We start from the raw sequence: 25,178 nt of genomic DNA, 5'->3' as shown, positions 1-25,178 counted from the left end.
CGCGGACCTGTCACTGCTCATCATGCCCTGCTTGGTGTCCTTACTTCTCCTTCGCCTCCTTTTCCCCCAGGACCCATCCAGGCCCCCTCACCACACTCAGCCCCCCGTCCCCGAGGCTGCTCTGGGTGGGGACGGCTCCTCAGACCCTCCTCGTGGTGGAGACTTGGACGGAGTTGGGGAGGGTGGCCGGAGGTTGCAGGCTGTGCTCTGCTGGGGTCTGTGTCTCGGTAGCCTGGGGGTGCGGGTGTGGGAGGACCCCACCACGTCACCTCGGGGCACGTGCTGTCCGCGTGGCCTGTCCCTGGGAGTCTGGCTGCCGTTGCCTGGCTGTCGGGTGTCATCCATCTGTCCTTCGTCCCCAGTGGAGGAGGTGGCTGTGCACAGTCCCACTCAGGGGGACGGCGGCTCCCTGCCCTAATGGAGGTGCCGCACGCAGCACCTGGGATTCTCCTGCACAGGTAACTGGGTTGTAGCCCAACCTGGAGGTTTTACTGCTCGATGGCTCCAGTCCCGGCCACTGGGAGGGCGGGCAACAAAACAGTTTTCCATGGGCCAACTGAACATCAGCTGAGGGAGAGAAATAGGGGGGCGGAGAGGTCCCTGAATGGCAAATAACATGCTACACACATGCGGGTGCACACACGCACACCCAGGCGTGCACACCCAGACACACTCATGTGTGCGTGTGAGTGCACACGTGTACCTGCATGTGTGTACATGTATGCACACTCACACAGACGTGATTGTGAGCACACATGGGCACACAGATGCAAGTACAGTCATGTGTGCACGTGCAGAACCACACTTGCACCCACACCCAAACACCCACACACATGCACATGTGTGCACACAAAGGCACGTGTGCGTGTGCACACCGCACATGCACACACATGCACACACATGAGCACAGGCACACGTGCACATGCAGACACAATAGCCCAACACCCAAATACATGTGTGGGCACATGTGCATACACGCAAAGGCACCCGTGCATGTATGCACGGCACACGCGTGCACATTGGTGTGGCACGTGGACATGTGCATACATGTTGCACGTGTACACACACGGATGTGTGCGCCCCCAGGTGCACATTTCAAAGCCCCGAGTCTCCGTGGCAATGCAGGCAGGAGGCAGCCAGCCCCCCTGGGCCCACCCCTTGGGGCTGCAGCTGCTGTGTAGGGTCCCTCCTCAGCCCCACAGGTTGCCCCGGGGTTGGGGGACCGCCCCAGGGGTCCAGAGGGGAGGGGTGAGTGGCCCAGGGCTGGGGAGGGCCAGTGGCTTTCTCAGGTGTCACTTCCTCTTGAGGCTGGAAAGGGAGGGCATTGCTCATGGGGGGGTAGGCGTGATGGTGCCTGAAGTCTGCAAGCTGCCCCTCCCAGCCAGTGGGCACTGGGAAACCGGGCTGTGGTCAGAGGCCTGGTCAGGCCCCGCGTGGTTGGTCTCTGGGAGAGCCTTCTCACAGTATTTGCCCACAGAGGGCTCTGGTGCCACCCTCTGGGAGGTGCTGGGCACACAGAAGGCGCTCAGCGGGGGCAGCCAGGAACCCAGGCCTGGCTCCCACTCCCAACGTTTTTCTCCAAACTCGCCAGAGAGGCGCCTGGCGAGCCGGCCACACGCAGTATGACCACGCGACTTCTCTCCTGCACCGGGGAAGTGAGGTGGACACGGCGCGAGTGCCTGGTCTCTGGGGGAGGGTGTCAGACTGCCCAGCCCCACAGGCCACACCCTCGGGCACCTCCCAAAGGTGCACTCCACAGGCTGGTGGCATTGAGGATCCCTCTGTGTCCCCACAGGACCAGAACCCCCCACATTACAAGACATGGAATGGAAGCAACTCCAGCAGAACTGGCGTCATTCACAGGTGGCCCCAGCCCGTCGGCAGTGGCCCCCAAGGTATACACTGGCCAGGACCAGACCCAGACAGCAGGTTCACCAGGGGTCTCCCGGGACCCACGCTGGCCCCCAGTGTCCCACTCAGCAGGACCTGCCCCTCCCTTGGGTTCCATCAGAGGCCCAGTGTGGGTGTGAGCCAGCCCCCTCCCTGCGCCCTCGAGACAGCTCGGTTCCAAATTACTCATTTGTGCCGCTGAAGCATCGAAAATCAAGTTACCTTTTCAAAAATTTAGTTGTCACAGAACATTTCTAATGGCGTGACATAAGACATGCTTCTTCAAGAATGAGGTTCCAATTAGACCTGCCTCCCAGATTCCTCCCAGGATTAAGGCCTGGGCAGGACTCACCAGGGGGCTAGCCTCTGCTTGCACACTCCCGAGACAGGGAGCTCACCCCCTACCCAGCTGCCTCCTGCTTCTGGCCCACCTCCTCCCAGGTGTCTTCTGTGGCCACACCGGGAACAAGGAGGTGCCCTTCTGGGACAGGCCTCAGACCCCCGTAACTGTCCTGGCCAGGGCTGGGATGTGGGGCCTCACCACCCCTCCCCCTCCTGCCTGCCCTTCTTCCTGGGCGCCCAGCCGCTCAGTTCTCAGGGTGTGTTGACAGGCAGTTGGGCGGACGCAGCCTACCTCCTGGGCGGGCAGCTGCGGTCTGAGGCCCCCGCCCGGCTGGAAACCACAGTGGGAGGGGAGGGGAGGAGAGGGGAGCAGAGGAAAGCAGAGGAAGGGAGACCACTATGGGCCCTAGGAGTCGAGTCAGGGTGGCCAAATGCCAGATGCTGGTCACCAGCTTCTTCGTCCTGGTAACGGGCAGGTTGAGTGGGAAGGGGTGGGGGCAGGGTGGCAGGGCAGAGGGGCAGCAGCCGCGTGACTGGCTGGGCCTCTAGCCCAGCAGGTCCCCGCCACACACCAGCTCTGCTGTCTCCATCCTGCCCCAGGGACACTCATCCGGGGTCCCTGGTGATGGGTGCCCCAGAGCACCTGTTGGGGTGACTGCCCCCCCACTGAACAGCAGGCCTGGAGGAGGTCCCAGGGGGCTGGTGAAGGAGATTGGCGCAGCGATGCCGGAGGGGGCACTGGGTGCTCTAGAAGGGGTGGGGGACGTGGCTGCCGGGCCGGGCCCGCTCCCTGCTCAGCAGGGTGGTCCACGGTCCCTGGCTCCTGGAGACACTGGACAGTGGGGGTGTCTTTGGGGGTGGGGCAGTGTGAGCACATTTATGTGTGTGTGAGTGTCAGGGTGTCTGTGTGTGTGTTGGGGGGTGTCTGGGGCAAAGGCCTCCCTGGGACCACCCTGCAGACACACCCGAAGCAGGGGCTGTCTTGGGTGAGACCGGGAAGCTGGAGGGAAGCCGCAGGGGGGGGCAGGGGGCACCCCTGGGGCCGGGCACCCACCAGCCCTGCCCCAAACTCCGGCTCTGCCCCACCAGCTGCTGGGCCTCCTCCTGGCCACCGGGGTAGTGCTCACCTACTTTGGGGCCCACTTTGCTGTCATCAGGCGGGTGTCTCCAGAGGGGTCCCCCTACGAGGCCCTGCACCACTGGGGTAAGTGAGGCCCTGGGTGGCCACTGTCCGGGGCGGGGCTTCAGGTGCTCAGGTGGCTGGGGCGGCCCCCCAGGGGAGCCAGACAGGCATAGGCCTGGGAGTCAGGGGCAGAGGGTCCTGCTGCACGGAGCCTGGGGTCTGCAGCCCCTCCCTGGGAACCCGAGGACAGTGTGACAGGTGGCATCCAGACTCTGGGCTCTGTGTCCTGGAGGGGGTGTTCCCACAGAGAGGGGCTGGGCCCCGAGGAGTCCTCCAGCAGCTCAGAGGGACGACGGTGTCCCTTCGGGGGCCTGAACCTTAGGTGTAAGCACCGAGGGGGATGGATGTGGGGAAACTGAGCCCCCTGGGTTGGGTGGTGGTCCCAGCCCCAAGCCTCATGCCCCCTGGGCCCCACTTTTTAACCTTGACATGCACCCCAGCCTTTGGAGCAGGAAGCCTGGGTCTGGACTGATAAGATTATAGCCCCACTCGGCCAGCTGTCAATAGGGCATGGGAGGGGGTGGGATGTGGCTTTGAAGACAGCCCCAGCCAGTAGGCAGGAAGCAGAGGTGGGGGGCAGGGCCCGTGCCCTCTCTTGGGTCCCTCTGAGTGTGCCAGGGGAGGGAGGCAGGGGAGGGGGTGTGGGGGGCACGTCCGGTCCCGATGGGGAGACGGGGACCACTCACAGCTCCCAAAAGTCCAGGACACACCCCCTACTTCGGGCGGATTTCAGACCCAGGCTCTGCACTGGGGACCCCTGGCCTGGGCACCGCTAACCCTCCTCCTCTCCCGCCCCACGCAGCCTTCTTCACAGGGGTCAGTCTGGCCGGCCTCCTCGGCCTGGGGGCTGTGCTGAGTGCTGCCGCCGCTGTGCGGGAGGCCGGACGCCTCATGGCCTCGGTGAGTCCTCACGCCTCCCGCTGCCCCAGCCCCCCGGTCTGCACTCTGGACTGGCGGGGCTACAAACCGCCCCCTTCGGTGTCCAGACAGAAAACGTGGACAGAGGGATGTGGGCCAGCCAGGGCCCCGCCCCCAGACCAACCAGGGCCCCGCCCCCAGGCCCTACGTCACTGCGTCATCCTCCATCCTCTGCAGCCTCGCATCCTCTGAAGCAGAGGCCTGGAGCCTTTCTTCCCAAACGCCCAGGGAGGCTCAGGTTCTGTTACCCTGGAGGCCCGCAGATTTCCCGTGAACTTCGTTTCCTGGTACTAGCGGAGGGAGAGGCAGGGAAAGGCCCCTCTGCCCACCATCCCCAGCCCCGGAGGTCTGGGCGTTCGGGCAGACTACAGCCCACGCCCTCCTGAGCTCCACGCTGACCCTTGCAGCTACTGGAGGGGGTCCCTCATGCCCCTGACGGTCCCACAGTAGTGGCCTCGTGTTGTCCCCATCTAGGGCCCCTGAGACTTGTCCTGTTGCTGCCCCTGCCAGCCCTGCCCCCTCACCTGAACTGGGGCCCGTGCTCTCACCTGCACCCTCAGCTACCCCCTGGCGCAGCCTTGGCCCTTGGGATGCGCGGAGTCTGGCCCCGCTCCTTCCGTTCCAGCTTGGAGGCCCCTCTTTGGTGCCTCCAGCCCTGGGGCCAGAGACCTCCGAAAGCTCTCGTGGGGCATGGGGAGGGGTTGTACTTCTCCCGGTGGCCGCTGAGCCCCAGGACAGCCAGGGTTCTCTGCCCAGCCTGTGTCATCCAATATTTGTTGAGTGTCTCCTGGTTGTAACTGGCCCCAAGGGCAGGGACAGGGCCACCTCCAGGAGCAGCGGCCCCAGGCCAGCCAGCCCTCGGTGTGCCCCTGGGTGAGGCTGGGCCCGGGCGGCCCAGCCCTAATCGGGACCTGCCAGCGGCAAGGGGCAGCCCGGGTGCCCCTCTGCCATGGCTGCGGCCTGCGCCCGGGGCAGCGATTTCCAGATCGCTGCCGCACAGGGGCGAGCCGCCAGAATCTTAAAGACCTCCCGTGCCCTGGATTGTCAGACAGTATACAGTGGGAATAAATCAAAAGTATACCTATTTTTGTTGTCACATTGACAAAAATATATATTTGGGGCTGGATTTTAGTCGTTATTGTGCGCTGCGAGATGAAAAAGGTTGAAAATCGCTGGCCTGGTGGTGAAAGGAGGGAAGCCGACGGCGCAGAGGACTGTCCCCCCAGGGGAGAGCCTGCAGCTGTGGGGCCTGACAGGGGAGCGGACATTAGGACTGGGAGCCCCCGGGGCCTGGCCAGGGGTCCCGGTGAGGCCGGCGCCCTGGGCGTGGGGGTGGGAAGAGCTGCAGCGTCGGCCGCCAGGGGGCGCCGTTGTGCTGGCTAAAGGCGGCAATCGAGGTCGCCTCTTCCCCGTGTCCCCGGCTCGGTCTCGCGAGCTCAGGCCTGCTCTTGGCCCAGCCAGGCACCAGGGCCGCCCCCAGCGCCCCTTGACCCCTGCCCAGCCCTGCGCCCTGACCTGGGGGCGGGAGGCAACCTGGCTCCCAGACACCTGCGCGCTGAGCAGCCTGCGTGCACGTGCTGCATCCTGCACCTCTGCCTGTGTGCGCGTGCGCATGGGAAGGGGCTGGAGGTGGCTTCTGGTGGGACAGGCACGGGATGCTCCCCCCTTCCTGCCCCCACCCCCTCCGGCCTCTAGAACAGGAAATGAGAGTGCAGCGCTTGCCAGGGTGGCCCAAGGAGGCCGTTGCGACTTATTTACGTATTTTTGTTTGGAATGAGCACAGGGACGAGGGCTGGGGTTGGACCTGGCTACACCAGCGGCTGGTCTCCGGCGGGCAGAGGCCTGTGGGCCGGTCCTCCCCCAGACGCCCTCTGCAGGGTGGTGGGTGGGCCAGCGGGCAGAGGCAGGGGGCCATGCTCTCTCCTAGGAGTGGAACGGTTTCTGGAGCATGCAGGTCTCCTGAGCTGGCTCAGGGCCCCAGCCTGGGAGGCAGCCCTGAGCGATGGCTTCCAGATGGGAAGGTGGCCCTCAGCCAGCTAGGGGGGAGGAGGGGGAGGGGGAAGGCCAGAGAGGAAGGAGGAGGCACCTTCAAGGACGTCCTGAGACTCAGGCCTGCAGACTCCCAGACAGGCAGCGGGACAGGGAGGGCGGGCAGCCGTGTACACCAGAGCGGAGCGGGCCCCTGCGCCCACACCGGAGCTTGGGGGCTGGTGGGTGGTCCGCTGTCTCACAGAGCCACCCCCCTCCACACACACGGACTATTTCTTCATCCCTGCCTGGCCTGGCCAGTGTCTGTGTGTCTGTCTGCACCAGCAGGCACCTCTCTTTGTCGCCCTGGGCGTGCTCGAAGCCTATCCCAGGCTGTGGGCAGCCCGGGAAGGGGGAGGAATGGGGCAACACACTTAGAGCGTCCCCACTGAGGCGAGGGGACACCCTGCAGACCCTGGTGTGTGCAGTCAGTGGCCAGACTGGCCATGCAGAGCCGAGCTGGGCTCCGAGGTGGCAGTGACCCTTTGATACTACCTGCCAAGAGTGCTGGGGCGTTAGTGCCTTTTTCAGGGGAGGGGCCCACCACACTTAGTCAGTTCTGCAAGCTCAGAGCCCCCACCCAGAGAGAGGGTGCAGGGAGGGGCTGGGGATGGGACTCTCCAGGGACTGCCGGGCACCTCCAGCACGGGTCCAGCTGCGCACAAGTGAGGGGACCGGCACCCTTGGGCCACTGGGAGGAGCAGGGTGCGAAGAAAGAGGGAGCTCGATGCTGGGGAGGGGCGGTGGTCACACCATCTGGGTGTGTCTCCCCTGGCCTGAGCTCTCCCAGCCAGAACCAAACCAGCTGCCTCTGCTCAGCGAGCCCCGGGCCACCTGAACGGGGCAGGTTCTCCCAGACCCTGATTCAGGCCCACAGAGGGCTCTGCCTGGCCCCTCCTGGTCAGTGTCCCTCCCAGCAGCAGTGCCAGTGAGCAGGAGAGTCTCCTCCCTCTCTGGGGCGAGGGGTTGGCATGGCAAGGAGCAGGCCCTGGGAAGGAAAACCAGTAATGGCGGAAAGCTTCCCCAAAGGGGTCAGAAGGAAGGGTGGAAACTCATGTGCCTGCCGCCCCAGGGCTCTGCCTGGGCAGGGGGGAGCTGGGCCGGGGCTCCTCGGCCCAGGCCTGCTGGGCCCTGCACGGCCGCTGGGCAGTGGGGTGACCGGCCCTTCTCTCCCCAGGGCTTCCTGTGCTTTGCGCTGGTGTTCTGCGCCCTGGTGCAGGTGGCATTCTGGAGACTCCGCAACCCCACCCAGGTGAGCACCCCTGCCCCGTCACACAGCACAGGGGCCCGGGATGGCGATGAGAAAGTCTGTCCACGCTTCCTCCTACCCCCGTCACTAGAGATGGGTGGGTGTTTCAGGGCCATGATGGGGACATTATCTGCCTGGGGTGGGGTGGGGACAGCAGCTATAGGAGGAGGGAGGGGAAGCCAGTGGAGGCCTCAGACTACCCCAGCCAGGTGCCCCCATTCCTGCCTCGTCCTGGCGGGGAAGACGGCTCTGGAGGGTTGGAGAGGCGGCAGGTGGAGGGGGGCCCTGCCTGCCCGAGGGATGGATCTGGGGCAATCAGTATTTTCAGAGATTCACTGCCAAGGTCTGCACTGCTGACGGGGCGTGGCCAGGCAGGGAGCGATGCCTTGTGGGGGCTGCCAGGAGGGCCGGGGGGGAAGGGTGTCCAGGACGCACCCACGGGACCCTGACCTGCCTGGCGATGGGGTCTACGGGTGGCCAAGGGTGAGGTGCCCTGCTGGTTCCATTCTGAATGCGGGCTCTTCCCCGGGGATGGTCTGAGGGACCATACTGGGGGAGGCTGGGGTGATGATGCCCCGGGCGGTGGTGGGCGTGAGTCCCCACAGCAGGGCTCCATCCATCCGTCTACTCAGCCAATGCCTTCTGGGGGCGTGCTGTGTTAGCAGGGTGCCCAGGGAGGCTCCGGGCCGAGCAGGCTACCTCCCAGCTCCGAGGGAGGGAGGGAGGCCCTGGCCCCGGGATAATTCGGCCACGTGGGGCCACAGCCCCCAGAGAGTGAGAGTGAGCAGGGCTAGGCACCTGCAGGCTGTGGGTCTGCTGTGGGCGTTCACCCCAGGGAGCAGCTGGGGACAGAGTCCTGGGGCTCCGGTGGCTGGCCCTCCAGGAATTCTGTCTGGGGCCGGAGGAGCACCTGAGAGCCCGCCCTGGAAGTAGGGCTGGCACCTTCATAAGTGAAGCTGACCCCCTGCCAGACCAGGGATGAGGGGGGCAAGGCCAGGCCCACCCAGTCTAGGCAGAGGACAGGGGTGTCTAAGAGGCTCAGAGAGGGGGGCAGGGGGTCCCCGAGGGGCTCTCATGTGGAGCCAGCCCAGCCCCAGCCCCAGCCTCAGGACCCTTTGCCTCTCGGGACTGGGAACTGGGGAGACCATGAGGGTTCCAGGGCTCTGGGAAGGGACTCTGGTGGCCCCAGTCAGCAGGTGCCAGGCCAGGGCACGGAGCGAGATGGGCCGGTGCCAACATCTCAACATCTGCCCCCAGGACCCGTGCCTAGAGCCCCTGACAGGTCAGGCTTCTCCCTGAGCCTCTCCCCACCGCCAGGTCTCACCTCTGTCCCCAAAGGGGCCTCCCACTGGGGACCGTGTCTGCTTTCAGAGCTTGGCCCAGTGCCAGGTGTCACCTAGCCCTGCAGCCCCGTTGCCCACCAGCCAAGAGGCCACAGTTGGGATCGGGGGCTGGGGCAGGCCGCCCCCCGGTGGCTCCCAGCCCTGGATGGACCCTGGTGTCAGAGCTTATGCCCCACCCTTTACCTATGAGAGCCCAGACCCAGGCGAGGCACCCCGCCCCCCACCCCCTGGCAGCCCAAGGAGCCCCTGGGCGGGCGTGTGGGGCTGAGAGAGAGAGAGAGAGAGAGACAGACAGGACAGCCCAGACCATGGGCCCTGTCTACCCTGGCTTCCTGTGGCCCTCAGCTGTCCCCTTTCCTCCTACTGGGCCTCAGTTTCCCCATGCGCTTGGCAAGGCCTGGCCCAGTGACACCAAGACCACCCAGCCAGAGTGAACTTGGTTCCTGTGTAGGCCCCCCACAGGTGGTGGGTGACAAGCAATGCTTTCTCCCCTGTGGGCCGTCAGGAGCCCCGCAGCCCCGGCCCCTGTGCATTAATTAGGGTGTCTGGCTGCTCATCACCCCCCCTCAGCAAACGAAGAGGCTCACAGAGGGCAGCGGGCCGGGGGAGCAGGCTGGCTCTCCGGCTGAGTCTGTGCTGTGTGCTTCAGGTGTGTGACCACCCTCTCTGGTCTTTGCTCCTCGCCCTCAATCGAGGGCCTTTTTCCCTCTTATGCTTCCCGGTGTGGGTGAGGCCTAGTGGCCGGGCCACTCTGAGTGTGGGGGCACCCCTTGGTTTGCACGTGGAGGGCTGCCGGCCGAGAGGGGGATGAGGTCACCCTGGTGGAGCCAGGCAGGAGGGGTCCCCGCCATCCAGGGCCCTATGCCCCAAGTCACTGTTACCCCAAACTGCCCACCACCCCCTGTATCATTCGGGGTCACGCACCTGTGACCAGATCAGTGAGAGAACATTCCTCTGGGTTTTGGGGAGCTCAAAGTCCCCCCAGAGGTGGCCTCAGCTCTCAGCAGGGCAGGCATTTCCGCCTCCTGTTCCCCAGCCCTCCCCGCCACCCCAGCAGCGGTCTGGGCCACTGCATGGGTGGTCCCTGTCAAGACAGCTCCCAGGGTGCCCTGGGCCCCATCTGGCTCTCCTGGGGTGCTACAGACCCTCCACCCTCTCTTCTCCGACCCGTGTGTTTACAGCTGCAGCCCAGGGTTTGACAGGCTGCAGGGGACAGGGACAGAGGCCACGGCCAGCTGGGGCTCCCCTCAGGGCAGGACAGGGGTGCTGGCTGATGGCTCCCAGCTGTGCCTCTTCTCCGTCCCACCCCCGCCACTGCCCCCCCTCAATCATCCAGGTCTGGTCCATCCTCCAACTAGCCCTCAGGGGTCACTTCCTGGGGCCCTGCTTGACCCCAGGCCCCCATTTGCCCCTTGGGCGGCCTGTGCGTGTCCTGGCCCACATGGGCACAAGGCAGCCTGGGTGAAGGAGCCCTGGCTTCGGAGTCTGGGGTCGGCCTCTCCGTCCAGTGCTCTTGGTGCTCGTCTCCCTCACGGAGCCTCTCTCCTCCGCAGTGAGAGGAGCACGGAGACCCCACCTTGGGGGCTGTGGCGTGGCCAGTGCATGCGGAGGGCTCTGTGGGGCCCACTGACACCCCAGGCCAGGCCGGCCCTCCATCCTCTGCGGTGCGGCTGTGCAGAGCTGTCCCAGGCTCGCCCAAGGCGGTGGTTGGGGCCGGGCCCAGGCCCAGCCCCATCCTGTGCCCGTCACCCCGGTCGTGGGTGGGGCCTTGGCCTCCAGACACCCCAGGCCAGATCCCAGCCAGGCCCCTTTGCTCCAGGCCCTGGGAGCACAGAAGGTCCTGGGGGTCCAGAGCCCGAGCCAGCAGGCCCCGGACCCCCATGTGCCCCACCCCATGCCTCCTCTCCCCAGAGACCCCCTGAGCCATCCTGAGTCAGGGTCATGATGGCTCCTCCAGGGCCCCCCTACAGATGGGAAGCCAGAGGACAGAGGGGGGCAGGGACCGCCATGTCTGCACAGCCGGGAGGCCAGGCTGCCGCCCGGGCGGGTGGGGGAGGGGCCCTGGCAGGCGCCCCAGCGCTGGCGAGGGCCAGCAGTGTGGGGACTGGGTGGCCGTGCCATGAATGCAGAGCGAGAAGACAATTAAATATGCGCCGGCCACAGCCCAGGAGCCACCGTCACCGCCCGCCTGTCCCCAGACGGGGCCATGGAGATGAATCACCGGGCTCCGCTCAATAATTCATTCTCAGATTGAGTGCACCCGTGCTGGACGGTCGCTGTCCTCACAGCTCCCCCGCCCCAGGCCGCTCCCTCCTCAATTGTCCGGCCACCGTGCGGGCTCTTCAGAGGTGGCTGTGGGTCCGTGGGGCTGGTCTGCAGAGCCCCCACAGGCCACCGGGAGCCACCCACGAGGGTTCAGCAGACACTGGGGGTCGGGGCACAGCCCCGAGTCACCAGCCCTGGCTCAGGGCCTGGAAGCGGGGGCCATGGACTCCCCGAGCACCTGGTCTGTGAGTGTCTCAGATGTGTCGTCCAAAGAGAGATGTCCACAGCCAGGGGCACCCCTGGGGCTCTGGAAGATGGGCTTGAAGGGCATGGCACCCTGGGGTCAGGCCCTGGCCCCTCCAAGGCCCTGGCACACCCCCAGTTTTCTCAGGGAGAACACGGCCCCTCCGCTCCTCCAGCAGGCCTTGGGCAGGGGGCGTGGCTTGGCCAAGTCTGCTCCGCCCCCTGCTTCTGGGGCCCTGGGGCCGGGGACAGAGCTGGCAGCTCAGCCCCAGTGAGGGCCGTCCCTCCTGACGATATTACAGGAGTGACCACTTGCCTTGGAGGCACCGTCCCGAGTGGGGGAGGGCGGGGGAGCGGGGTGCGGATAGAACCAGAGGGGGCGCCCCAGCTGGCCTCCGTGGCACGGCCACTTGCCCTCCGGACCCCAGGCCAGCTCCACCAGGGCCCCTGTCGGCACCCCCATTTCCCTGAAGGAGACAGGCTCCCAGTCTGGGGACCCCGCCTCCGCCTGCCCAGCAGTGGGAAGGGAACTGCTGGCCAGGTCTGGGGTGACTGGCAGAGCGACGTGTCACGGGCAGTTAATGAACGCCAGAAGCGGGGTTCAGGACAGAAGTCCATCTGGTTCCCACTGGGGTGTGGGGGCTTTGGAGGAGGCTGGTCGGGCAGGACAGCCCCCACTGCCCGTTGGCTGGCTGCCCCGAGTCCTCTGGGTGGGTGTGGCACCTCTCCTTCCTTCCCAGGGGCAAGCATGAGTGGCCAGAGCAGGCCTGGGTCCTCCGCTCACCCCCAGCCCATCGGGCACAGTCAGTATGTCCCAGCGGTCAGTGTGGCACAGGGGTCAGCGTGGCACAGGGGTGCGAGGACGGTGATGGAGGGCTCGGGGGAAAGAGGTACCAGTGGGCAGGACACTTCACAGAGGCCTCGCCTGTGCCTGGAGACCAGCAGCCCCTGGGCAATCCTGGAAGCCTTCCTGAAGGAAGCGAGGTTCCAGTTTGTCTTTGAAAGAATAACTTGAAGAGGAGGGCATTCTGTTTTGGGGAGCATGAGGAAAGGCATAAAAGGGGTGCTTAGGTGGGCAGAGACTATGAGGTCTGGGTGATGTTAGGGTGCGGAGCGAAGGCAGAGCCCGGCCAGGCCCCTGTCACTCCACGCCCTGCTCCATCATCTGTCCCAGGGGCCTTGCTGGACCCGAGGTAGCCCTGGGTGCTCACACCTCCCCCAGCCAAGGACCTCCTCGGCTGCCGGGGCTTTCTGGAACGCACCGGATGGTTCTGGGGAAACCCCCAGAGCATCACCGAGGACCTGAGGTTCGACACTCGGCCCGGCCTCGCCTGCCCACTGTCCGTGTCTGGAGATGGAAGCAGGCGGACACCCCTCGGCCGGCCCTCCGTGCTCCTGGGGACCAGAGCTTCCATCTCTGGCTCATCCTGCAGGACCACCGGGGGGCAAGGGTTGCATTCACAGCCAGTCGAAGTCCAGGGAGCCATTGGGCCCGGCCGCCCAGGAGAACCGGCTCTGCCCTCGGGGGCTCCGCCAGGGAAGGAGCTGCATGCCCTTCAGATGGCCCAGGCCGCCCTCGGGGAGGGCTTCACGGAGACCCTCCCGACGCAGGTGGAGGATGCCGCGTTGGACACCTACGACCTGGCCTACGACCGGGCAGTGAGGAGCTCGCCAGGCACCCAGCGACAGGAGCTGCTGGCCATCCAGGACACGGTGAGCTCCCTCACTGGCAGCTCCCACCACAGCCCCCTCAGCCAGCCAGGGTCAGGGGCTGAGCAGGACACAGACCGTCACTGCCCTGAGGACAAGGACCCCGTCATCCTCCTTCTGCCTTGGATAGGCCACTACCGAATCCGCGGGGTCCGAAGCAGGGTGAAAGGCCCACTGTCCAAATCGAATTCAGAATTGCGGGCCGCCGATGGTGCGGTTTTGACAGGGCCCCGGTGAGGGCGGCCCCGCCCCCCAACAGGGGTGTTCGGTCCACCCACAGGTGGGCGCACGGGGTCAGCGAGGACCTGCCAGGTGCCGCAGGGCCCTCCTTCTCCAGGGGAGCCCACTGGGCAGGCGGGGCACCCACAGAGGCAGCCGCGTCACCCGGAGCCCCAGTCCTGATCTCTTGGGGTGCCCGGCTCTGCTGGAGCCTTGCGCCTCAGTGTTCCCCTGTCTGACGGGCACCCCAGGGTCCGGGGAGCCAAGGCCCCTCTGTCTGCCCTTGCAGTTCCTGTGCTGTGGGAAGGGCTCCCCGTCCAGCCTGCCGGGCAGCGCGGAGGCGGACCTGTGTCCGGTAGAGGAGGCCGCCTCACAGGTGAGGGGCAGGGGCCGCCGCTGGGGGACCTGCCCACCACAGGTCTGGGGAGGCCGCGGGTGGTCAGGGGCAGCAGGGAGGGGTGGCCGGGCTAGTGAGCCCACTGCAACCCAGGTCAGGCCCCGCCCTCTGTCCACTGCTTCACTTCAGCTCTGGTCCGCGGGTCCCCAGGGTCAGGAGAGGTGCCGAGCACTGAGACCCTGCCCTCGGAAGCCTCTAGAAGAGCCAGGCCTGGGGTGGCCAGGGCAGGGCAGTCAGCTGTGTGGGGAGGGGGACCGGTGTCCTGTGGGCCCCCGAAGGAGCCGGCCGGAGGGCATTCGGAGACGAAGCTTGCCCACGGCAGGGGCGGCCGGTGCCAGTGTGGCCGCCGGAGGCTCCGGTCACAGTGAGCGCAGAGGCAGGAAGCCCCTTCTTCCTTGAGGCCTAGAGAGGGACTGGGCAGCCCCCTCCTGCCGGCCAGCCTCCCTGCACCACGGCCTGCCCAGCTCCCCTCCCCCGCAGCCCGGGAAACAAACCACCCCTATCTCTTGGGCTCCTGGCCACCCTCCAAGAGACAGACAGGAGGATGCACGTGGCAGAGGCCCAGGGCGGGGTGCGGCCGCACAGCACCTTGGGTCCCAGCGGGGCTGCCCGCTGGGGATGGGTGAGGGCAGGGAGGGCAGGGTGCGGGGAGGAGGCGACGGGTGGGCGGCTGGTCCACGCCAGCCAGGGAGAGGCCTGAGGTCCCACCTGGGCCCAGCGTGAGGGCCTCCTGGGCAGGGATCAGGCGCGGGGCGGTCTCTGCAGACTGGCCCTAGGCCTGGGGGCAGGGACAGTGTCCTGGTCAGCGGTCGGCCCAGAGCAGCCTTCTGGGAGAAGAGGGGCCACCCGGAGAGCTGCCTTGGGGCCCTTTCCCCGAGGGGCTGCCCAGCCGCACTGCAGGACTGGCCGGGCTCTCGGGCTGTTTCCCGGCCAGAACAAAGCAAGTGCTGGCCAGCCTGGGTGGGCTCCAAGGGTCTCTGGGGGGCAGGGCGGTGCGGATGGGCGGGAGCCATGGCGCTGCCCTCTGTCCAGGACTGCCTGCAGAGCATCCGAAGCTTCCTGAGGACACATGGACACATCGTCTCCGTCCTGGCCAGCGTAGGCCTTGCCTCCACGGTACCTTCCCCGCCACCCTTCCGCCTCCCCTGCTGGGCGGGCCGGGCTGCCCCCAGGGAAGCAGCCTGGGGTGTTGGGCCCCCCATCTCCCTTCCCTAGGAGACAGCCGGTACCCTACGGCCCAGGTCACTTCCTGGGGAGGCGGGGGGCCCCACCGAGACCCAGTGGTGCAGGTGCCCCTCACCCCCGCCCAGGTGTACGCAATGCTGCTCAGCTCCTTCCTGTGGTTCGCCATCTGCTCCGGCCGCAGCTTGGACCGCAAGGGGACCTACGCCCTGAGCCCCAGGTAGGCCCGCCCGCCCCTCCGCAGAGTGGGGCCCTGGAAGCCAGGCCAGGCCGATGCCCTAGAAGATCCCTGGCCACACGGGGGGCGGGGGCGGCTGCAAAGTGCCAGACCTGCATGCTGGTCACCCTCCACTGGCACAGGGACCCCCTGCTGGCCCCCAGCCCCACCAAGACCCAACCTCACAGGGGCCATGTTCACCTGCACCAAGAGATGGAGGCTCCTGGGGTCCCCAGGCTACAGCCGCAGTGATCTTGGGGACCCCGGGCCCGGCCACTGAGCAGCCCCCGCCCCAGTGCTCACAGCCGTCCCTGCCCGCCACTTCCCCGGCTTTGCCCTCCACCCTGTCACTCCTGGCCCGCTGGGTCCCCCGCACCCGGTCCAGGCGCCTGCCCCGCCCCCCTCACCCTAGAACAGCCTCCTCGTTCCTCTGCCTCTCAGAGCCCGTGGCCAACAGCCCTGGGAGCCCAGCTTCTTCAGACGCTCCCAGGGGGGGCCCGCCCTTCATCAGCTCGACGACCTGGGCCCCGGCTCGGGCGGCTCCCGGCTGCTCCAGGACCACTGATGCTCTGTGCCGACCCCCTGCCCTGCCACCTGTCTGCCCACGGAGGCACGGACGCCCCTGCCTCGGGCCCCCCCTGCCCCTCTGGAGAACGAGCAGGGTCCTCCATGTGCTGGGCTGGGGAAGGGGGGCCCGGCCAGAGAAGAGGCCCCACGTCCGCCGACGGGGTCGGGGTCCCACACAGGCTTCTGCTTCCCTGGAACAGGCTGGGAGCTGGGTCAGAGCAGGGAGCCTGGTGGTCTCTGCAGGGAGGCGCGGGTCTCCTGGGGCCCCCTCACCTGCCCCGCCCCCCTCCCGTCTCCAAGGCAGCGGTGGTGTGGGCAGTCCTGCGTGGAGAACTTCTCTGACTTCCCTTCTCCACCGGCCGGAGAGCGCGCTCGACCCTTGAGGGCTCGATCCTGTGGCCAGACGAGGCCGCCCAGGGGATTCCTGGTCTGAAGGAAAAATCCCGTCACATGTCCAGGAGGGCCGTGTGCACCGGCCCCACTGGACAGCCTGGCCGCCTGGCCGGGGAACCTCGACTGTGCTCAGACCACACGGCCCTGAGGCAGACAGCACTGCGCTTCACCCCGGCGAGGCCACGGCCCAGCCCCGCTGGCGAGAGAGAGAGGTCCCCACGCAGCCCCACAGAGGGGACCAGGCCTGGCCCAGCAAGGCCGTCCAAAGGGGACCTCCCTCCGGGGTGCGCAGCCAAGGAAGTGACAGGCACCTGCCGCCATCCCTGCCTGTGGCCCCGCCCCGCCCTCATGTCCCCCCCACACGCACCTCCCAAAGCACGGTGCCCACCTGCACAGCACGCAGCTGTCCTCCCGCCGCGGTCCCTGTCCCCAAAGGAAGGCCGCCCCGCGTCTCATGAGCCCTGCGGTTCTGTCCTCGCCATCCCCCTATGAGATAAGTTATAAGTAGGGGCCAGCAGGACAGTGGGGGGAGAGGGGGGCAGAGAAGTGAGGTTTGGCCGAGAGGAGAGGCCGAGCAGGAGGAGAAATTTTGCCGGAGGCCACAGGCTGCTCCTCGGCTGCTGGCCTGAGACTGGTGCCCGCGGGGAGCCACCGCCTCTGCACCGGGCCGGGCCGCATGCTCGCCGCCCGCCCGAGCCCCGCTCCTGCGGAGGGGCCCACTCCTGGTTCTGGGGGGAGCTGAGGAAGGAGGACTGTCACCCGGTGGTCCTGGTCTCCCACCAGCGTTCATGACCGGATGGGGCAGGGTGAGGAAAGGCCTCGGGGACCCCGATCCCACTCACTGAGTAGTAACACCCCATTTCCTCTGGATTGGATTGGACCGCCCCACCGTCACCATGACCTGTCATGGTCGCTTAGCCCAGTGGCAGACCAGGTGGCACCCGCAGCTGCCAACTTGAGGACACCGTGACTGCGTTCTCCGGTCAGAGTGTTCCTCTGTTGGTTACTGAGCTCTCCCAGCCAGGGGACTGGGGGCCAGCGGGGCCCCGGGGCACACTTTTGGGAAAGGCTCATTAGCTCTGAGCTCCAGCGGTGTGGCCCCTCCTACCCCGTGCACTCTCAGTGGGGGGAGGGTTCCGGGGGCCACAGCCTGCAGGGCCCCCCAGTCCAGACGATGCTCCAGGGTCAGGGAGGCAGCTGAGGCTGACAGCGATGCAGCGGAGACACTCATGAGCGGGGAGCAGTCAGCCCTCCACCCCACGGGCGAGAGCTCACACACCCCAAACGTCCAAGTCGGTGAACTCACTGGTGAGCATGAAAGGTGTCTCTTACTTCACAGGAAAGACTGAACAGTCTTTTTGACCCAATTTTAAAAAAGGACAGCCTGGCTGCTGTGGCTCGGTGGCCTGTGAGCCACAGGGTCGCCGGCTCGATGCCCAGTCAGGGCACACGCCTGGGTTGCGGGCTGGGTCCTCGTGGGCGGGGGGGGGCGGCGGGGGGGCGCTGGAGAGGCAACCACACATTGATGTTTCTCTCCCTTTCTCCCTCCCTTCCCCTCCGTCTAAAAATAAATAAAATATTTTTAATTAACAAACACATAAAGCAGACACACAGGCGCGCCCTGCGAGCCCTGCCTGCCTGCCTGTCAGGGAAGCCCCTGTTCCACCTGCTCCAGCGGGGGCACCGGCCCCCACGGCCCCCACGGCCGCCGCCCCGCCGCTGCCCCTATGAGGACCAGGCTACGAAGGGCCCACCCCCCTCCTCTCACCCCCTCCTGCTCGTTCGCACGGCCGGACAGAGGCGGCCTGCAGCCCACAGCAGGCTGGGGCCCGGGGCTTGTCCCTCAGAGGAGCCCAGAGCATGGGACTGGGCGCTGGGCCACGCGGGACCTGGAAGGCAGCACGTGGCCGCGGTTTGGGGCCGCTAAGCTGTGGGCTCGTGGGTCCCCTTCCACGGCCCTCGGCTGCCCGTTGGCGACAGAGCCTCCCCGTGGCCAGCCAGGACGGCAAGGCTCTCGGTTTTATTTCATCTTTCTTCTTTTTAAAATAGTCGATGTACTTCCCGTCCGAGAGGGAGAGAGGACAGGAGGGAGGAAGCGTGGGAGGGGAACCTCAGGTGGGAGAAACGCGGATGGGCGGCCTCTCGCGCGCACCTGACGGGGCAGCGGCCTCGGCACCGGAGCCGCTCGGGCCGGGGCGAGGCTTCCCTTTCTGCCCGAGTCCGTTTTGTCAGTGTTTCCTTTTCATCTCGTCGACTTGCTCAAATTTTGTGGTCGGAAGCTCTTTCCCCCTTAACACTCTGATTGGGGAATAATTCTGGGTTGCAGGGGGTCCCCGAGAACTGTGCAGGGAGCTGCCTGCCCCTGCACCCGGTCTCCGGGAAGACTTCTCTAGGAATTCGCTGTCTCAGCTTCCCCCCTGGGCCTCACAGATGGGAGCAAAACCCTAAACTGACGAGAAAACGGGGCGAGGAGGCCGCGGAGGGAGGTCCCTGCACAGAGGAAACCTGTAGGTGGCCAGGAAATTCGACACTCTGGCAGGACCCTGCCAGGGACAGGTGGGGGTCTGCACGCAGCGCCCTCCGGACCCCATGGGCCCAGGGACCCCATCCGGTCCCCAGACATGAAAGGGCCCCACCCCCGGGCAGATCAGGCGGGGTGACCCAGCTAAAGACGGACAGGGGCGTCTGTCCCTGTGCTCCAGCCCCCGTGGGGACCCAAGGCCTTCGGCACAAAGTGGGCTCAGGGGTCAGAGGCCAAGGAGAGAGTTCAGAGCCTGAGGCCCGGGCCGGGGAGAGAACAGAACTGTGAGGGCCCCGGAGCGGGAAAGTCGCACAGGCCGCGGGGCGGGGCTGGACCTGCGTCTTCGAGGGGAGCAGGGCCCGCCTCCCCTCCCCCCACACACTCCTTTACAGGAAACTGTTGAGTAAACCTGACCGTTTTTCAGAAACCAGGCCCAGAAAAAAACAAACGCAAACCCAAACCTTTGACCTTCTCCCTGTAAAGTGATAAAGAGCCGGAAGAGTGATGGCACCCAGGGGACCGCAGGTCGCTGAGGGCCAGGGTGACGGGCGGCCAGGACTGCCCTCCGGGCGAAGTCCTCCCGGGTCCCATGGTCAGAGATGGGCCAGCAAACATTTGTTTAACAAACATCAACTGCTCTTCTCTGCCTTTGAGGTGCCTCCTTGCTCTCTGGAGCCCAAGCCAGAGTGCGCCCCACCTCCCCCTTCCCCTCAGATCCCACGGCAGGCCGGCTCTGGCCACGGCGCCGGTCCTGGGGTCCCCGACTCCTACGGCCAGCCCTGTACGAACGTGGGTAATAAATCGGGTCATTTCCTTGTCGTCACCGTGCCCCCCATCGACCTGAGTGTTAGTCCAGCCAGGAGGACTTGGACGGGCAGGTGGGAAATGACCTCTCCTCCTGCGCTGTCTTCACACCAGGGTCACCCCGGCATCCAGCCCTTAAACCCCAGGCCGGCAAATGCCCCTCCAGCAGCAGACACGCTGGCGGTGGACTGGAAGCTTGCCCGAGCCCCCTGGTGCGGAGCAGAAGCCAGACAGCCGGAAGGGACCGGATCCCTGTGCTGTGGCCCAGCGTGGGGGTGGGGGTCCCCTCGGCTCATGGCCCACACCTGTGTGTGATGACCATGGGTGGGAGAATGTCCATGGGTGGGGGCAGCCGTGCCTTGCCAGCAGATAGTCATTGAAACCGCCCAGACTGGAGGACAACACAACCCCGAACCTGAAACACCCCCGAGGTCTTGGGTGACATCACAGCAGCTCTGCCGGGAAGTGGAGCCGACCCCTGCAGGCTGTGGCCGGGGAACCGGCGGGGACACTCCAACAGGGAGCCCTTTGCCCCTGGACTGGCTCTGAAACCACTGCAGGGGCAGCTGAGTCTGTTGTCACTTGGCCGGTGCCCACGAGCAGCTCTCCACTGCCCCACTGACCGCCAGAGAGCGGCTGGGTTCAGGGACGCAGCCCTGCGGTGGACAGTGGCCTGATTGGAAAGCCACCACTGGATGGACAGCAGTGAAAACAGGTCACAGCTCGGCGGCCGACCTGAGCGCTGTCCCCCGCACAGAAGGGAGAATCGAACGTGGGGAGACCTCCCATGTTGGGGTCCTCCCGACTCCTGGGCGGCAGCCAGCGGCCTGGCCACACGGTCCTGCACGAGGGCGACGGAACCCCGGCCTATGTGAGGGCGCCTGTGTGCGGCACGGCCCCGTGGAGGTCGCCGCAGGAATTTGAGGGGTGCACTCAAGCTCGGCCCATCAGGGCCCATCAGGAGAACCCCCTTGAGGGCTTGGAAGGAGACTGTCATCAACAAACTCATCACGGGGAGAAACGTCCAAACTGTAAGAATTTTCATGACTTTATTTGAGCCCAACCAACAACCGTTGCCAGGAAGCAAAACCTCGGCGGACTGAGGAGGTGCTCCGGACGGAGAAGGGCAGTTCTGCACCACCTTCTACATCCAAACCGAAGCCGGTGGGGGTATAGGGAGGCGGGAGAAAGCAAAGCCGGGAGGCCTCCGGGATTGGACGGGAGGTAAACTGACTGACACGTGCTTCCTTTACACAGGTGGGCACAGGCGGGCCCAGCCAGCAGGGAACGCGAAGATGGAGACGCTGCGGGGCTGTGCGGTCTCCCTCTGGCGAGCTCCCCCGCTCTGAGGGGCCCGGAAACGGGGCACTACCTGATCTTCCAGAGGTGGGTCGTCACAGGTGCACACCGACGATGACAGATGGGCTCAGAGGAGGCCGAGACGCTGTCGGTGACGGTTCCCACAGTGTTTCTTAACCTACTTTCTCAAGACGACTTTGGCCGTTCTGGGGCGCCTGTATTCACAGGATGTTTCGGACGAGCCTGGGGACAGCCAGCGGGGACGAGGGTGGGGCTGTGGGTAATTTGGGGTGCGCTGGCATCTGGGCCTGGCCGAGTCTCCCCGGCAGAGTCCGCTCCCAGCGCCGAGCTGACGGCGTTTGGCGGTTCCCGGTGCACAAGCCTCACGCCTCTTTGGCTAAACCTGTTCCCGGGTGATTCATTCTGCCTGCTGCCGTCACAGCAGTGGGGCTGTCTTCTCCACACCTTGTTTGTCCCTCGCTAGCGTGGGGCAGTCAAACTAACCGCTGCGTAGTGCGCCAGCCCGCCCATCGCCGAACACGCCCAGTTGTTTCCCTGGGTTTCGAGTGGGATTGATTCTTAGGGTTTTCGACGCTTGGTGTCCTGTCCTGGAGGTACAGAGAGAATCCATGGCTTCCTCCCAGGATGGGCACCTTCTTCTTGCCCACGGGCCCCGGCCAGGACCCCCAGGAGGACGCTGAGTGAGCTGTGAGGGGCGGCTGTGCCTCGTTCCTTGATCCTCGTTGGGGGCCGGTGGGACCACGAGGCCGGCCCATCAGGAGTGACGTCGGGGGGCAGCTCTTTGTGGCTGGAACGCGTGCCCTTCAGTGATGGGGTGCTGTGGCTTTCACCGTGACCCCGTGCTGGGTTTCATCGCAAGCTTGTCCTCCCTCTCTCAAGATGCTCCTGGAACACACATGTCTGTTCTGGTGACATGGGGCACACCTTCACTGTCTTTAGGGCGTTCAAGTTGTTCTTTCCCAAAAAGTGCACGGCCGCTGGGGCCTGCCTGGGACTCTGGGCAGCACGTGGGGAGGGGGAAGCAGGTTCCCCGGTGGCGTTCCTGGCATCACCAGCCTGTCATTTATGTGGTCTTGGTTGGTTCCACAGGAAATGGGGCTCAGTGGTCCCCCAGACAGTGTGGCCCTGGAAGCGCGGTGAGTCACCAGCGCTCAACACTGTGCTGGCAGGGAAGCCGCTCAGTCCAGCCAGCTCCATGGAGGCAGGGGCGTCCTGCCTCTGGCGGGCCAGGCCCACCCTGGTCCCCACACGCTCCAGGTGGTCCGGCCCTCCCGCACACCCCGCTGCAGGTGGGGGACTGAGGAACCAGCCCGAGGCCACCAGGCAGGGAAGACTCAGAGCCAGACCCGGCAGGGCAGCTGGCCTGACCTTGCCTCCTGCCATCAGCCCCACCGGACCTCCGACCTCGGCAGGGGAGGTACAAGAGGGTGCCCCACCCCAGCGTGGCACAGGCAGGCCCTTCCCTTCTCTCCCTCCTTCTCTAAGGCAGCCCAGCTGGGTGTTTGTCTGAGCTGCTCGTCTCCTCCGTGGGGGCGGGGGCGGGGTGAGCTGAAGCTCCGCCATCGGCCCACAAGGGAGCCTTTCTCAGGGCACACATCACTGGTGCCTGTGATGCTCAGTGTCCACATGACTGGCCCCGGGGTTCCCAGACAGAACAGCAGTGTCCCGGGGTGTCCCCAGGTGAGGTCAGCATTTGAATGGGTGGGTTCAGTGAGCAGGCAGCTCTCCCAGAGAGGGGGTGGGGGCCCTTCCAGACCACCCAGGCCTGAGCGGCACTGAGGGTGGAGGAAGGAAGAATTCTCCCTTCTCTCTGTTCACCCCTTGATCTGGGACACGTGCTTTTCTCCAGCCTCCCCTATGGGAAGCTCCCCTTGGGCTCCCTGGCTCTGGGGTCTCGGGATCAGAACTAAACCATCCCTGCTCACTTCCTCCCAGGGTCTCTGGCTTACAGGTGGCAGGTGCTGGGACTTCGGGGCTCCTTAATCGCCATGACGGTACATAGTATATAATATAACACACATCTGCTGGTTCCATCCCTCTGGAGAGAGAGCCCTGACGTGTGCCTGGCAGGTCCCTTCCGTTCTCACCAGGTCAGTTGGTGGGCCACAGGGCCACGCACTTCAGAATGGGTCCACGGGACAGCCTGCACGTGCCCTCACCTTTGTGCCTGTGAGTGCGGGTCCCCTGGGGAGCTGAGGCAGCCCACTGCCCTTGGAGTCGCCTCTCAGGCCCGGAGCTTCCCTGCAAAACCCTCCATCACTCCGACTGCCACTGCAGTCAGAGGGGGCTCCACGCCGACCTCCCCACGCCTGCTCAGCCTCGGCATCTAGCCCGCTGCCCCTGCCGCACCCCAGCTCCTGCGCCCTGGCTTCCTCTCTGCTTCTCCGCCCTGTGCCCCCGAACCCGGACAGCAGGGCTGGCTCCCTGGTAGCCCACCGAGGACGCCTGCAAGCGCCCCCACAGGGGTGGGGGGAGTGCCCCCGTCGCTCCAGGTTGCTTTGTCAAGCATCCTGGGAATTCCCCTTTTCCCAGAAACGAGGAGACATGATGGACATCTGTCATTGTCACCAGGGCTCAAGGCCCCCGAGGGAAGGGTCCTGGGTGACCAGGTCGCACAGCTGGCACCCGAGACAGTGCCCAGCACGAGGCAGGCACTGAAGAGCCAACTGCTGAGTGAAGCACAGCACAGGCCGTCAGGACAGGCCCGGCTGGCTGGCGCGACCTGCGTGGGGGGGACGGGGACCCAGGACACAGGGCAAGGCCCTGCTCTGGCCCCACTTGCCCAGGGTGGGCTCCACGTCCCCTCCCCCTCCCCCGAGGACCCAGGGACGGCCACTCTCTGAGGGAGGATCCCACCCACACCTGTGGCAGGAAATGTCCTGTGACTGTGGGAGAGGGGGAGTGGGGGGGCAGGGGCCCAGCACGTCTGAGAGAGTGTTTTCTGACACCCGAGGCCTGTTCCGCCTCCTTTTCAACAAAAACACCCCCAGCTGACTCTCAAGTGAAGACCTACATTACTCTTTTCCTTTCTAAAAGACTTTATTTACGTACTTTTGAAGAGGGGGAAAGGAGGGAGAAAGAGAAGGAGAGAAACATCGACGCGAGATGCGAGATCTCTCCTACGTGCCCGACCGGGGACCTGGCGGGCAGCCTGGGCCTGTGTGTGCCCTGCCCGGTGGGCTCGGGGCCCTCGCTCCACCTTTTGCTTTGAGGCAAGACGATGCCCAACCCACTAAGCCACCCAGGTCAGGGCTGACGGTACTTTTACTACAATGTTGCCCGGACGTGCTCCGGCGGAACAGGGGGCGTCAACATGGGCCTGGAGCTCCTACTCAAGTGTGCCACCGACTTGAAAATGGGCCGAGAATGCTTCGGAACCAGCGGGGTGCAGTTGGGCACCATTGGGCCACTCTGCAGGTTCAAACCGCAATGAGCTGCACTGGAAAGCCCAGTTCTCGGTGGTGGTGGCGGCGATGGCCACCTTTCCAGTGCTTCGTGGTCATTCCCACGTCTTTGGTGGCACGTCGTCACCCAGCTGCCGGCCGGCTGTTATCAGGCAGTGTGGCCTGGCCCCTGCGCCGCAGCACACACAATCGGGAGGTTCTCCTGCGGTTGGCGTGGGCTTCCTAGGCACTTCGCCCTGGCCCAGGGGAAGCACAGGCAGCGCCCCTTCCAAACAGACCCCTCTGGCGGCAGCCAGGACTGGGGCTCAGCTGGGCACTGTCCACAGAGGCCCACGGGTCCCAGCCTTGTCAGCCACCCAGGGTCCCCTCCCGGCAGCAATGTGAGCAGAGCACTCTGCTCTCTTGGCTGGGCCCTCACTGGAGCATCACCTCTTCCAGGGAGTCTCCTTGGGTTAGTCCGAGGTCCCCGAGGGAGGACTGGGGGAGTGTGGGGAGCAGGACAATAAAATGGTCCTGGTCTGGTCAGGACGACAGAGTCTGTAAAGCAAAGCAGAGTTGCCTGTGCCAACCAGGATGGCTGCCGGTCGGCCACGACTCTCTGGTTCAAGAGGGAGACAGACCTAAGCCCCTCTAGACGCTTCTGGCAGGGAGACACCCCTAGGACATCCGCACATGTGACCAGAGCAGAGCAGGCTTCTGGCAGGGAGACACACCGAAGACATCTGCATGGGTGACCAGAGCAGGCGAGCTCTGCAGAGCGGGCTCCTAGGGAGATCCCCCACTTACCATCGGGGTCCGAGGCACTCACTCATTCAGAAGCGTGGAGTCCACCACTCTCAAGGCATATCCGGGCAGGGTGCAGACCACCACTGAGACAGACGGCCGAGCCCCAGGCCCCAGAGGGCTGCACCATCGCACGCTGACCTCCCTTGGCGTCAGCTGCCCGAGGCTCTGCCCTGCTGGATGGAGGACTTCATCCACCC

The 25,178-nt window shown here is 65.6% G+C and overlaps 1 protein-coding gene across 4 annotated transcripts; it reads left to right on the top strand.

Moving 5' to 3' along the window:
• The first annotated feature begins 2,597 nt into the window (after positions 1-2,597).
• TSPAN32 (tetraspanin 32) lies at positions 2,598-24,307 on the top strand. 4 transcript variants are annotated; one of them, XR_008390307.1, is made up of 11 exons: positions 2,598-2,697; positions 3,322-3,436; positions 4,218-4,315; positions 7,539-7,613; positions 13,073-13,174; positions 13,680-13,766; positions 14,820-14,903; positions 15,098-15,189; positions 20,729-20,857; positions 21,415-22,208; positions 22,727-24,306. XR_008390307.1 is itself a non-coding variant. In XM_053658576.1 (10 exons), exons 1-10 carry the CDS (start codon positions 2,632-2,634, stop codon positions 21,473-21,475), a joined length of 909 nt encoding a protein of 302 aa, XP_053514551.1. In that variant the 5' UTR covers positions 2,598-2,631; the 3' UTR covers positions 21,476-24,307. The 4 variants fall into 4 exon arrangements, 2 of the variants coding, with proteins under 2 accessions (XP_053514551.1, XP_037012253.2); XR_008390308.1 differs by having other exon boundaries at positions 21,415-22,960; positions 23,324-24,306; XM_053658576.1 differs by having other exon boundaries at positions 21,415-24,307.
• Positions 24,308-25,178: the final 871 nt, after the last annotated feature.

Source organism: Artibeus jamaicensis, unplaced genomic scaffold, assembly GCF_021234435.1.
Source record: "Artibeus jamaicensis isolate MK-2021 breed Jamaican fruit bat unplaced genomic scaffold, CSHL_Jam_final scaffold_537, whole genome shotgun sequence".
NCBI classification, from domain to species: Eukaryota; Metazoa; Chordata; class Mammalia; order Chiroptera; family Phyllostomidae; genus Artibeus; species Artibeus jamaicensis.
Note: the sequence above shows the minus strand (reverse complement) of the source record. Positions and strands in the feature narration are given on the sequence as shown.